This window comes from Notolepis coatsorum, assembly GCF_963971535.1.
Source record: "Notolepis coatsorum genome assembly, chromosome: 14".
In the NCBI taxonomy this organism is placed as follows: domain Eukaryota; kingdom Metazoa; phylum Chordata; class Actinopteri; order Aulopiformes; family Paralepididae; genus Notolepis; species Notolepis coatsorum.
The window spans coordinates 57260420-57273415 of NC_140178.1; the positions used below are offsets into that span (position 1 = coordinate 57260420).

Sequence of the window (12996 nt, forward strand, 5' to 3'; positions counted from 1 at the left end):
AATTACGTCACACCGCTTGCACCCGCCCTGCTGTTCTTAGCACCAATCGGCAAGCGCTATTCGTTTTTGACTTCCTGAATGTCCTGTGTGCTGTAACCTCGTTCCCAGCTTTATCTCGAGAGATAATGTGTGCTGACAACAACAAAGCTACAGTGCTAACAATAAGCTATTTGGCTGGATGCAGTCTGGACAGTGGATACACATCAAGACAACAGTCTGTGACTGTGGAACAGTGGACATAATACTTCATCAAGCCCTCCTGACCTGGACCACGTTTCAACTAAACAAGGTAGTTAATGCGGTCTCTCTCTCTCTCTCTCTCTCTCTCTCTCTCACTCTCTCTCTCTCTCTCTCTCGCTCTCTCTCTCTCGCTCTCGCTCTCGCTCTCTCTCGCTCTCTCTCTCTCTCTCTCGCTCTCTCTCTCTCTCTCTCTCTCTCTCGCTCTCTCTCTCTCTTGCTCTCGTCAACACAGCGTGTTAATTTCGGCATGCCGCCGGCAGCTGTTGGTCTGGAGCGCATATTGTGTTATTAAAGGGACACTGTAGTTTTGGTGACATCTATCGGTGAAACTGAATGTACCATAGACTTGTATTAACCCCAAAAATCGGGCGTGCGCGCTGTGCGCGCTCGCATTGCATTTAATAATTGATGCCCTTTTCTCCTTTCGGGCACCTGCCTTTCTAAAGTCCTGTGCACGTCCCTGGCCCCCAGTTCATAGTCTTTTCAAGTGTGAATTGTTTGGCGAGGGCAATAAGGCCTCCTGTTTAAGGTATGTTTGAAATCCAACAGCAATGCCAACAAGACAATCAAATTAGAATGTCTAATGTCTAACTATGAAATGTACTCTCCTTGATGGGTTGTATAACCACTTCCTGGTTTATCCTGATGAAGATGCTTAGATGATGGAAACGCTGATCTCTCAATAAACATATAGTGGGAGCAGGTCTAACAGTGTGCAGACTCTTAATATTAGTGTTGAGGAGAAAAATGAACCATGCAAATCATTTGACCACCTTTGACACCAAACAATGATTTATTTTCCATTTTTCAGGCTATTTAACTTAGTCTATTAGTAATTGACGTATCTGAAACCCGCCCTCTTTTCTTCATCCTCCAATTACAACTGTTGCTTCTTTCAAACAAACAAAAAGCAAAAATGGTTTGAGATCAATTGGGGGAGAGGTGTAGACTTTATTTAAAGCACAAAACAACTATTAATATAATGTATTTGTATGTATTTTCAGGGTTGAGAGACATTGTGACTGAGTATAGAGGGTCTTGATAGAGAGACTGACCATCCTTCCACAGATCCTGGATGAATGGGTTAGTGGAGTTGTTGAGCAGAGCCGTCACATTGTCGTTCAGAGGGTCCATGTTCTTAGTCAGCCAGCTGTCTGCATTGTAGTCCACCTAGAGAGATAGAGTCAGAAGAGATTAACCAAAGATACTGTAGTCCACCTAGAGATAGAGTCAGAAGAGATTAACCAAATATACTGTAGTCCACCTAGAGAGATAGTGTCAGAAGAGATTAACCAAAGACACTGTAGTCCACCTAGAGAGAGACAGAGAGGTACCCTCTCACCTTGCCGGCATAGTGCAGTACAGAGAACAGCAGCTTCAGTTGTTTAGGTTTGGTAAACTTGACGTGGTCGCTGTGGGTGTTCAACAACTTGTCCACAAAGCTCTGGTCGGTGGCCTTGGGGAACCAACACTCCTCGTCCAGCAGAGCCAGGATGCCTGGAGGACCATTCTGATGGAGAGAGAGACACACACACACACACACACACACACACACACACACACACACACACACACACACACACACACACACACACACACACACACACACACACACACACACACACTCACACACTCACACACTCACACACTCACACACATAGACACACAGACACACACACAGACACACACACAGACACACACACACCCAGTTAGTTAATTAGACAGACAGAAAGACAGAAAGATAGTTAGTTAGCTGTAAAGGAATGTGAATCACTACCCACTTTCAAAACCACTCTCAAGGGACACCTACGGGAGACTGCAATTCGAAACTGGCCCCTGTAAATGTCCTAACCCAACCCCCTCCAATGTACAGTAATTTACCTAGTATGGTTTTGTCAATATTCCAATGTACAATTTTGCTTGTTTGTACAGTGTCTCCCCCCCCCCCCCCCCCCAATGTACAGTTTTGCTTGTTTATACAGTGTTTCCCCCCCCCCCCCCCCAACCACCTCCAATGTAAATGACCCAGTATGGTTGTCAATATCCCAATGTACCCAACCCCCCCCCACACAACCCCACCCAACCTCCTCCAATGTTTCTACGTCAAATGTATATACTCCCTTTTCTTGACTCTTTTTGTATCACAAACAGTACTGTATTTGCAAATCTGATATGTCATAAATGTATAGATGTAGCAGTACTGTCTATCTGTATGTCATGTATGTCATATGTCCTGATGAATTGAAAATGGGGGACCCTGATGTAAACAAGTTGAAAGTCTTTCTCTGGTCTGCATCCCCTTAACAATTGTGTGTATTGAGCTGTACTGTATTGTACCCATTCTGCTGTTAATAAAGTTTTCAATCAATCAATCAATCAATCAGTTAGACAGACAAGAAGTTGGTTACTATTTTAGACAGAGAGACAGTTAGACGGACAGACAGACCAACAGACAGTTAGACACAGACAGATAGACAGACACACAGACAGACACTGTTACGTGTGGGGTGTGTTTGTACCCTGATCAGGTGTTCCCAGTGTGATGTGTAATGTCTGGTTGTAGTTCCCTGTCGTTTCCCTCCCAGGTGTATCCATCTGTAATCAGCCCAGGTGTTTATTGTCTCGTCATTCCCTTGTGTATAACTGTTCTGTTCTCCCCTGCATGTGTGGCTGATCCTGTCTGTACAGTCCTGTAGTTTGTTTGTTGTTAATTTATGTTATTCCTTCAGTTTCTAAACCCATGGTAAATATATAATTAAACATATTTCTGTTACTTTGGCTACCGTTTCCAATTATGTTGCATTGACAAGACGACAAGCACTTTTTCAGTCAATGGTAACGTAATACACACACACACACACATAATGCACATTAATGCACTCACACATAAACACACACACACAACACACCGTAAAACATAAATTGGACAAAATAAACAAAATAAAGTCATATAGATGCCTGTCCCTTTTACTGACCAGTGCTACACGTTTTGACAATTACAATGATCACAATCAGAAACCGGGTCTACATTAATTATTTATCTGGTAGCCATTGACGCTGCGAAGCAGTTTATTTATTTGACTTGCATTCAAACAGTCCCATTTGTGTGTGGCTGGACGCTGCCCAGTGCTGAACTGGACAGGGAGGCAGCCTGTAGTGCCAGCAGCACTGTATTCTCTATCTGACTCTGATGGGCCATTCTCACCCAAAACAGCAGTCTAGCAGTGCAGCCACGAGGGACACAAGGTACTGCATACTGCAAAAAACCTAATCTACGAATTCCAATCTGGCTTCAGAACGTCCCACTCCACTGACACATGCCTCCTCTATTTGAACGACCACATCAAACAAGAGGTGGACGCGGGCAAATACTGCGGCATGGTCATGCTGGACCTACAAAAGGCCTTCGACACTGTCAATCACTCCATTCTAATGGACAAGCTAAAAGCAATTGGTTTTGATAGCCTATCAGTGAGCTGGATGCAATCCTACCTAGAGGGGAGAGAACAGATGGTAGAGGTAAACGGTACTCTATCCCCCCCCCTCACAGTGAGCTGTGGTGTTCCACAAGGAAGCGTACTAGGACCGCTACTCTTCCTAATTTATGCAAATGACATGTCGTCAGCCTGTGACTGCAATTTGTTCCTGTTTGCGGACGACTCAGCCCTGCTGGTCTCTGAAAAGAACAAATTGCAGGTTGAAAAAACCCTCAGCACGGAACTAGGCAAAATCTGCATATGGCTCGCTGATAACAAACTATCATTACACATGGGCAAAACAGAGTCCATTCTCTTCGGTTCAAATAACAAACTCAGCAAGACCGACGGATTCTCAGTTACAGTGGGTGACAATATTGTCACAAGGAAAGACGAAATTACCTACCTGGGTTCCATCCTAGAGGCAAATCTTTCCTGTGACAAAATGGCATCCAATGTAATAAAAAAAGTCAACCAACGAACTAGATTCTTGTACCGGATCTCCTCTCTGGTAAACAAGAATACCCTGAAGACTCTGGCAGGAGCACTCATTCAAGGGTACTATGACTATGCGTGCACCTCATGGTACCAAAGCACCTCAAAGGCTCTTAAAACAAAATTACAAACATCACAAAACAAACTGGTCAGACTACTGCTTGACCTGAACCCCAGAACCCACCTCACCCCTGCCCACTTTGCCAACCTAGGATGGCTTAGAGTAGACGACAGAGTACAGCAACTTGCAATGGGCCTGGTCTACAAGATACACTATACGACCGGGGTGCCCATGTACATGTCAAAATACTTCCCAAAGGTCAGTGAATACCACAACCACTACACCAGAGGAAGCTCAACAAATCATGTGAAACCCAGATTCGGCTCAAACAAGGGACTAAACACGTTTCGCAATTATGCCACAACAATGTGGAACGCCCTACCCAAAGCTGTAAAGGAATGTGAATCCCTGCCCACATTCAAAACCGCTCTTAAAGAGCACCTACGGGAGGCTGCAATTCGAAACTGGCCACCGTAAATGCCCAAAACCCCCACCACCTCCTAATAGACAGTCTCCTCCCCACCGCATGTATATATTCCCTCCCCGCCGTATGTATATTTCCCTCCCACCCACCCACCCCCTCCTAATGTACAGTCCCCTCCCCATCATATGTATATACTCTGTCAGGATCTAGGGGTAACAGTACTGTATATTTGAATACCGCCTATGTCACAAATGTATCAGTACTAAATACCTATATGTCCCTATGCCATAAATGTCATGTATGTTGTGTATGTCATAAATGTCTATATGAATTGAAAATGGGGGACCCTGATGGAAACAAGACAAACGTCTTTCTCAGGTCTGCATCCCCTTAACAATTGTATGTATTGAGCCGTACTGTATTGTACCCATTCTGCAATCTGTTAAATAAAGTTTTCATTCATTCATTCATTCACACAAATTGGAAATTGGAAATTAATTGAATGCAGCCACACTGCTAGACTTGACTGCTTTGGGTGAGAACAGCCCGTCACTCTCTGCACAGTGTGTGTGTGTGTGTGTGTGATTGATTGATTGTTTGATTGAACACTTTATTAACAGATTGCAAAATGGGTACAATACAGTACGGCTCAATACACACAATTGTTAAGGGGATGCAGACCAGAGAAAGACTTTCGTCTTGTTTACATCAGGGTCCCCCATTTGTTATTCATCATAACATGTATGACATACACGACATACAGATAAACAGTACTGTTACCTCCATACATTTATGACATACAAGATATACAAATATACAGTACTGTTTAACATTAACTCATTCAGCGCCAGCGTGTACCCCATCCCTGCTGTCTCTGCGCCACGCTTTAAAAGATGGTCATTTTCACGGTGCGTCACGATTTGCAGAGCTATATCTATATTCTATATTATAGCTATGGAGACAATACTATGGCTCATTTGACAGTCACTATCTCTCGTATAAATTGTTTCATGTATACGTTTGCGTGTTATCCCGTGGTGAATATTGTATAGTTTCAGAGTGATCCGGGCTAATTCCTGGAAGCTGAGTTATGGAGCGTTATGTGCATTTTGCAAAAGTCTATTACTAGTCTTAAAGTCTACTATTTCCAAATCAAAGGTATATAATAGGTATTATGTTTCATCATGAAGGCATCAAAGGGGGGGGTCGTTTTGTGATGCTCTGATCATCAGCAACGGCATACGTTTTGGAGAATGTGACATATGATCGTTGCGATCGATGTGAAATCATTGTAGGATCAAAGTAGGATTGATGTCATATAGTCCTTACCTTTGCTAGGAGGTATTCCAAAATGAATATTCCAATTGTCTGATCCCAATTTCCAGTATTGATGTTCATCGGGTCCCTGACATGAAATGGGACAAACTATGCATCAAGTGTGCTGGACGTGTTCCAAGTGGCTCGAATTAAGCATTTCACTTGCCCGGGTCCCATTTCTCCACCCGGACCATATAAAATGTATAACACCGTGTGAAATAAGGTTGCAAAGAGTAGGCGATACTGCCACCTAGCAGGATTCGGCCGGCATTGCAATCTCGAGGTCTCAGAATGAGTCCCAATGATACACGAGGTCCGTGAGACTGTATAGAATATTAAAATGAATAAAAGAAAAAATGATAAAAACCCGAGTATACTCAGGTTTTCGGGGGTCCTGGCGCTCAACGCATGGCGAGATAACCCGACTATAGTCGTGATTGGCGCTGAATGTGTTAAGAGACAGAGTTTCTAAAAGAGAGTATATACATTTGAGGGGAAAGAAACTGTACATTGGAGGGGGTTGGGTGGGTGGGGGGGTTGGATGTTTACAGGGGCCAGTTTCGAATTGCAGCCTCCCGTAGGTGCTCTTTGAGAGAGGTTTTGAAGGTGGGTAGGGATTCAAATTTTTTTTACGGCTGTGGGTAGGGCATTCCACATTGATGTGGCATAATTGCGAAACGTGTTTAGTCCCTTGTTTGAGCCGAATCTGGGTTGAACATGATTTGTGGAACTCCCTCTGGTGTTGTGGTTGTGGAATTCACTGACCTTTGGGAAGTACCTCGACATGTACATGGGTACCTTAGTGGTGTAGTGTATCTTGTAGACCAGGCCCATTGCAAGTTGCTGTACTCTGTCGTCTACTCTAAGCCATCCTAGGTTGTCAAAATGGGCAGGGGTGAGGTGGGTTTTAGGAGTAAGGTCAAGCAGTAGTCTGACCAGTTTGTTTTGTGATGTTTGTAATCTTGTTTTTAGTGCCTTTGAGGTGCTTTGGTACCATGAGGTGCAAGCATAGTCGTAGTACCCTTGAATGAGTGCACCTGTTAGAGTCTTCAGGGTATTCTTGTTATATAGTCGTACTGGCGAATCGCGTCTCGCTCTTTCGCCTATCGAGATATACCTCATCTCCAGTACCTACTGTACTACATGAACGAAAACAAAACACCCTTGCACTTGACCAGGCCCCGCCCCAGTGACCTCCCTATAAGTCACCAGGCGTGGTCACACTTGCCCTTCCTCTTTTTTCATTTCCATCATGGCGGTTGCAATGCACTCTGTGTAACTAGCGTTTATGAACTGCAGAGAGAAATTGAACAATGCCGGAGATTTGCCAGCCCCTGGAATCTTCTCAGCATGTTCCAACGGCGCTCGTATGGGTTCTGCGGTCCTGCAGCTGGATGCATTTCGATGCATCTCCGCGTCGGGCCTGTACTGGGGTTTCCTCGTCTTGTTGACAGCAGACAGAGGGACGTCACGCGATGTGTAGCTATCGGGCTACCTCGCGTCCAGGTAGGATCTGCGCCACTAGGCATAACAATGCTGGTGTTGGTGATGCTGCTCGGGTTGTCCCGGGAGACAACAGAGTTGTGTATTGGCGCAAGGGGCAGGATATCTGGGTAAACGTTGTTGTTTTCCCGGTTAACCTGGAGCACACGGCTAACGCTATGCTATTTGCTGGGTTACTGTTTCTATTTTGATGTCTTTTTAAAAGGTCTTCCCTCCTCTTAACCATTCATGCTGACGGTCAATCGGTGTCTACTGTTGGGAGTATTGCTGGGATTTGTTTACCTTTTTCATGGGTGAATGGGCTGAGGTCTAGGGCTGGTGTGCTTTTTGTGAATATTATGAATGGTATGCGGGACTGGTTTTCTCTGGTCCGCATCCCCTTAACGTTGTGTGTATGGGCTAGCCCATTCTACAGTGTATTGGTGGTGTTTTTAGTTCATTTATTCATTAACCCCTTCATGGGTGCACACCACAGTGGAGGTTGCTGGTTGCAACCACCACTGGTGCTCCGTATTTATGAAGCAGGTGGCATCAGTCCTTTGCCTCTGGCATGTTGAAACAGTGCCCCGCCCGGCCGACGCCATGAGGTGGGTCGGCCCGGCGGATGGCTGGTGGGCTGTTAAGCCTGTACCGCCACGGTATAGAATTAGCAGCGGTTAGTAACTTTGTTCGCATTGCTGTTTTTTCTGTCAAAAATGGTGTCTGGTGGCGGGGCCATGAGGGCCAGCCGACGTCAAAACATCGCGCGAGGTTGTTGACGTTATTAGCTTTGACCTAGCCGCAAGCTATAATCGCAGGGAGGGCTAGGATGCTGTCAACGCTTGTTTACAGACATCTTGGTTGGATTGGTCTCCCTTTGAGGGGGTGAGAAGTTAAAAATAATGTTTCCCTCCTCAGGGCTCCCCTCTCTGCAGAGGATCTTTGGTCTTCCGCTGGAGTGCGGGCGGTATTGGACCTAGGCCCCACACCGCCTCACGCCGCACAGCCAGAGGTGAGAGCACGGCCTCGCTAGTGGCTGTGGCGAGGCCCTCAACCGGCGGCCATGTTTCCCCCGCCGGAGGTACCCTGGGCGTTAAGTCAACAGGTGTCCACAAGGCCGACAGCCTTGGCGGCCGAGGGATCGGCCACTTTGGATGAGCACGGCCTGAGAAACCGTCGCCGTCCTGCCGTGTGCAGCCCGCTCTCCGATCACTCCCTCCCCCAACACCAGCGGAAAAGGGGCTCTGATTTGTTTTCCTTTGGCTGCGGGCTGCGGGCCTCAATGAAGCGCATGCGGCCCCACGTTTCGCTTCTCATGGGGACAGGGGCTGACACCCAGTTGATGGCTGAGCCTGGGTCTGTCCATGAGAATGTTGTGCTGTCAAGTGGCTCCCACACCATAAGCTGTGTTTGGTTGAGCCTGGTGTTACGTCTGTCAACTACAAGTGTTGTCAGCAGGGGGGCTCGAGACCTTTTGGAGGCAAACAGTGCGGGCTTCCCCGACCTCGTCTTCGCCAGGCTGGGTGTCACGTTGGTGCATCCCACTCCCGCAAGATCGGCAGTGGTCTGGCAGGCGTGCGTGATTTGGGTGATAGTAATATCACTGCAGGGCTACGGTGTGTGGGAACCCATGGGGACCACACACCTTGCATGTCTAGCTGCAGAACAACTCCTCAGCATGTTCTGGAGGGGTGTTCAGTGGGGGAGCTTTTGTCACCTGGTATGATGTCAGCTTCTCCCGTATCAAACTGGCCCTTTCTGTCGGGGTCCCCCCTTGGGTGCGATTGCCTCGTGGGTTGTATCAGGGACCGTTGTCCCGATTCCACGGAACGCCATGCCCGCACGGTTGGCGGGTTCAGAGTTGGCTACACACAGCGGGAGGGACCGGGCTGCCTATCTACAGTTCCTTGCGGACCAGCGCCAAATGGGAGTATCATCACATTGTTTTTGGAAAGATGGCGCCGCTATGCCCGGCCGCCTGTCTGTACGCTCCGTCGAGATTGTGCTTACTTTTGTTAATATTTATAGTTTTAAGAGTTTTGTCTGTACCAACAGTAGGTGCATTTAATGTGTATGACCGTCAGTCACTTATAGACATCGGATTACGGGAAACTTACCGATTGGATTACTCCCTGGATCAGCTTTCTGAACCGCAGCAATGGCCTGTTGAGATCCTGAGAACACCAGGACCAGGTATTGACCCAAGGAACAAAGGAACCACCAGACGGCGTGGGAAGAGAGCTGGGATCCGTAACAGACTGAGAACCAGACGACACCGAACGCCACTACCCAGTATATTGCTAGCCAATGTACAATCAATTGACAATAAACTGGACGACATCCGAGCAAGGATTCAATTCCAGAGAGACGTTAGAGACTGCAATGTTCTCTGCTTCATTGAAACGTGGCTGTCGCCAGAAACCCCAGATCACGCCATACAACCGGCCGATCACTTCTTCATCCACCGCAAGGACAGATCAGCAGAGTCCGGCAAACAGCGTGGAGGAGGTATCGCCTTCATGTTTAACAACAATTGGAGCGATCCAGCTAACGTGAATTATCGAACCACTGCTGCCCAGACCTGGAATATATAACCATCAAGTGTCGTCCTTTCTTCCTCCCAAGGGAGTTAACGGCGATCGTCCTGGTCGGAGTGTATATTCCACCGCAAGCCAGCAATAGTGTCGCGCTCTCCAGACTCCACGACGAGGTAAATAGAATCCAAGCGGCGAACGTTAACGCCGCCATTATAGTAGTGGGTGATTTCAATAGCGCCAATCTGAGAAAGGTTTTACCTGACTTCTATCAGCATGTGACTTGTAACACCAGAGGCGGTAACATCCTATATCACTGTTACACGCAATTCAAGGGTGGCTACAAGGCTCATTCTGCTAGTGGCTTTGGTAAGTCGGATCACGCGGCCATTTTCCTTTCACCAAAGTACAAACAGAGAATCAAGAGCACTCCTGTAGTCTTGCGAGAGGTGCAGAAATGGGATTTGACGTCAGAGGAGACGCTCCAGGCTGCGTTTGACTGCACAGACTGGGGTGTGTTCCGCGACACAGATAACATTAATGTCTACACGGAGACAGTGCTGGACTATGTTCGTACTTTGGTGGAAGAAACAATCCCCACTACCACAATGAGAGTTTACCCAAATCAAAAACCCTGGGTAGACAAATCCGTCCGTGAAGCTCTGAGAGCGCACACCAAAGCATACAACGACGGCCTAGTGGCAGGCAACATGAATGACCACAAGGTGGCGCGATACAACGTAAGGAGGACAGTGACAGAGGCCAAATGGCGCTACAGGGATAAAATTGAACTCCAGTTTGAACAGGCTGACTCTAGAGCTATGTGGCAGGGGCTCAAAACGATGACAGACTACAAAGGCGCCTCCCTCAAACTGAACAGTGACATCTCCTTAGCAAATTACCTCAATACCTTCTATGCAAGGTTTGATGCTGGTAATAACAACACCAGCCCACAAGCCATGGCAATGGGGGGGGGGGGTCTGCTGCTGATGGAGACTCAAGTGTTCAGGGTAACAGAGCATGAGGTGAGGCGGACCTTTAAAAAAGTGAATATCAGGAAGGCAGCAGGACCGGACGGCATCCCCGGCCGCGTCCTAAAAGTCTGTGCCGACCAACTGGCCCCGGTATTCACTGACATATTTAACCTGTCCTTAGAACAGGCCGTCATCCCCACCTGCCTGAAGAAGTCCACTATTATCCCTGTACCCAAAAAATCCAAGCCTGCTTGCTTCAACGACTACCGCCCTGTAGCTCTCACCTCCATAGCCATGAAGTGCTTTGAGAAGCTAGTAAAGGGCTACATCTGCTCCTCCCTCCCCATCAACATGGACCCCCTGCAATTTGCATACCGCCCCAACAGGTCCACAGAGGACGCCATAGCCCATGTGCTGCACACAGCAGCATCACACCTGGACAAGAGGAAGGGGAACTATGTGAGAATGCTATTCATCGACTACAGCTCGGCATTCAATACCATAGTCCCCTCCATACTCATAGCCAAGCTCAGGGACCTGGGCTTGAACTATGACCTCTGCCAGTGGGTCTTGGACTTCCTGACGGGCAGACCCCAGGTGGTGAGAGCAGGCAACTGCACCTCCTCATCCATCACCCTCAACATAGGGGCCCCCCAGGGCTGTGTTCTGAGTCCCCTCCTCTACTCCCTGTACACACACGACTGTGTGGCTCAGCGGAGTAGCAATACAATCATCAAATTTGCTGACGACACAGTGGTGGTGGGCCTGATCTCTGCCAACGACGAGAGGGCCTACCTGGAAGAGGTCAAGGTCCTGGCGGGATGGTGCCAGGAAAACAGCCTCTCCCTGAACGTCAGCAAAACAAAGGAGATGATTGTGGACTTCAGGAGGTCTGGGGTCAAGGACTACAGCCCCCTCAGCATCGACGGGGCACCGGTTGAGAGAGTCAACAGCTTTAAGTACCTTGGAGCCTACATATCCGAGGACTTGACATGGACCACACACATTGACAGTGTTGTGAAGAAGGCACGACAACGCCTCTACTTCCTCAGGCGCCTAAGGAAGTTCCAAGTCAGTCAGAAGATCCTTAAGAACTTCTACTCATGTACAATAGAGAGCATCCTGACTGGCAACATCACCTCCTGGTTTGGGAATAGCACTGCACAAGACCGAAGCAGACTACAAAGAGTGACACGTTCAGCCGAACGCACAATTGGAGGGGGGCTCCCCACCCTCCAGAACATTTACAACAAGCGGTGCAGGGGCAAGGCTAAGAGAATCATTAAAGACTCCAGTCACCCGAACAACTGCCTCTTTGAACTGCTGTGGTCAGGCAAGCGATACCGGAGTCTCAAGGCGAGCACAGAAAGACTCAGAAGAAGCTTCTATCCCCAGGCCATCAGGCTGCTAAACGAACAATGAACACTACACAACAACAACCATCAAACGCACATAGCACACACATCCACATGCACACACTCACTTTAAACAAACACACTGTAGCACCCACTCCACACACTTTATAGCACACACTCACTTTAAACAAACACACTGTAGCACCCACTCCCCACACTTTATATTTATTGATGAAGGATTGCACTACAACTCGTACACCTTACTGTAAATTGTACCTAAATTGTACCTCATCCCATTTCTGCTTTGCACTATATAGTATTGTACATTAGTACACTGCATAGTATTGTATATTATATGGTAACTCAGTTACGTCTATTCTGCATCGAACATTGTACATATGTCTATACTGAACACTGTGACCTCATTTTCTACTTCTAAATTACATGCTATACTATGTTATTTGATACTATCTTGTCTAGCACAGTCTCTGGAGCGTAACAGTAAGAAGCATTTTGTATGAAAGTATTCTGTACTTCTGTATGACAACTATTAAAGAAACTTGAAACTTGAACTTGAGCAGTACCATATGTCGAGGTGGATGGAGAGAACGTTGAGGCAGGGGCTTGTCTTGCAGTTC

General features: G+C 47.3%; 1 protein-coding gene across 1 annotated transcript in view; it reads right to left on the minus strand.

Annotated features, from left to right (window-relative positions):
• The window catches only part of LOC311240534 (myosin-14-like), a gene marked incomplete at both ends in the record, with an annotated part of 182806 nt that overhangs the window by 108973 nt on the left and 60837 nt on the right, over positions 1-12996 (minus strand). Inside the window, 2 exons of the mRNA XM_084329113.1 lie at positions 1296-1410; positions 1583-1750. Coding sequence (XP_084185239.1) covers positions 1296-1410; positions 1583-1750 — 283 coding nt within the window. The remainder of the gene's footprint in view (positions 1-1295; positions 1411-1582; positions 1751-12996) is intronic.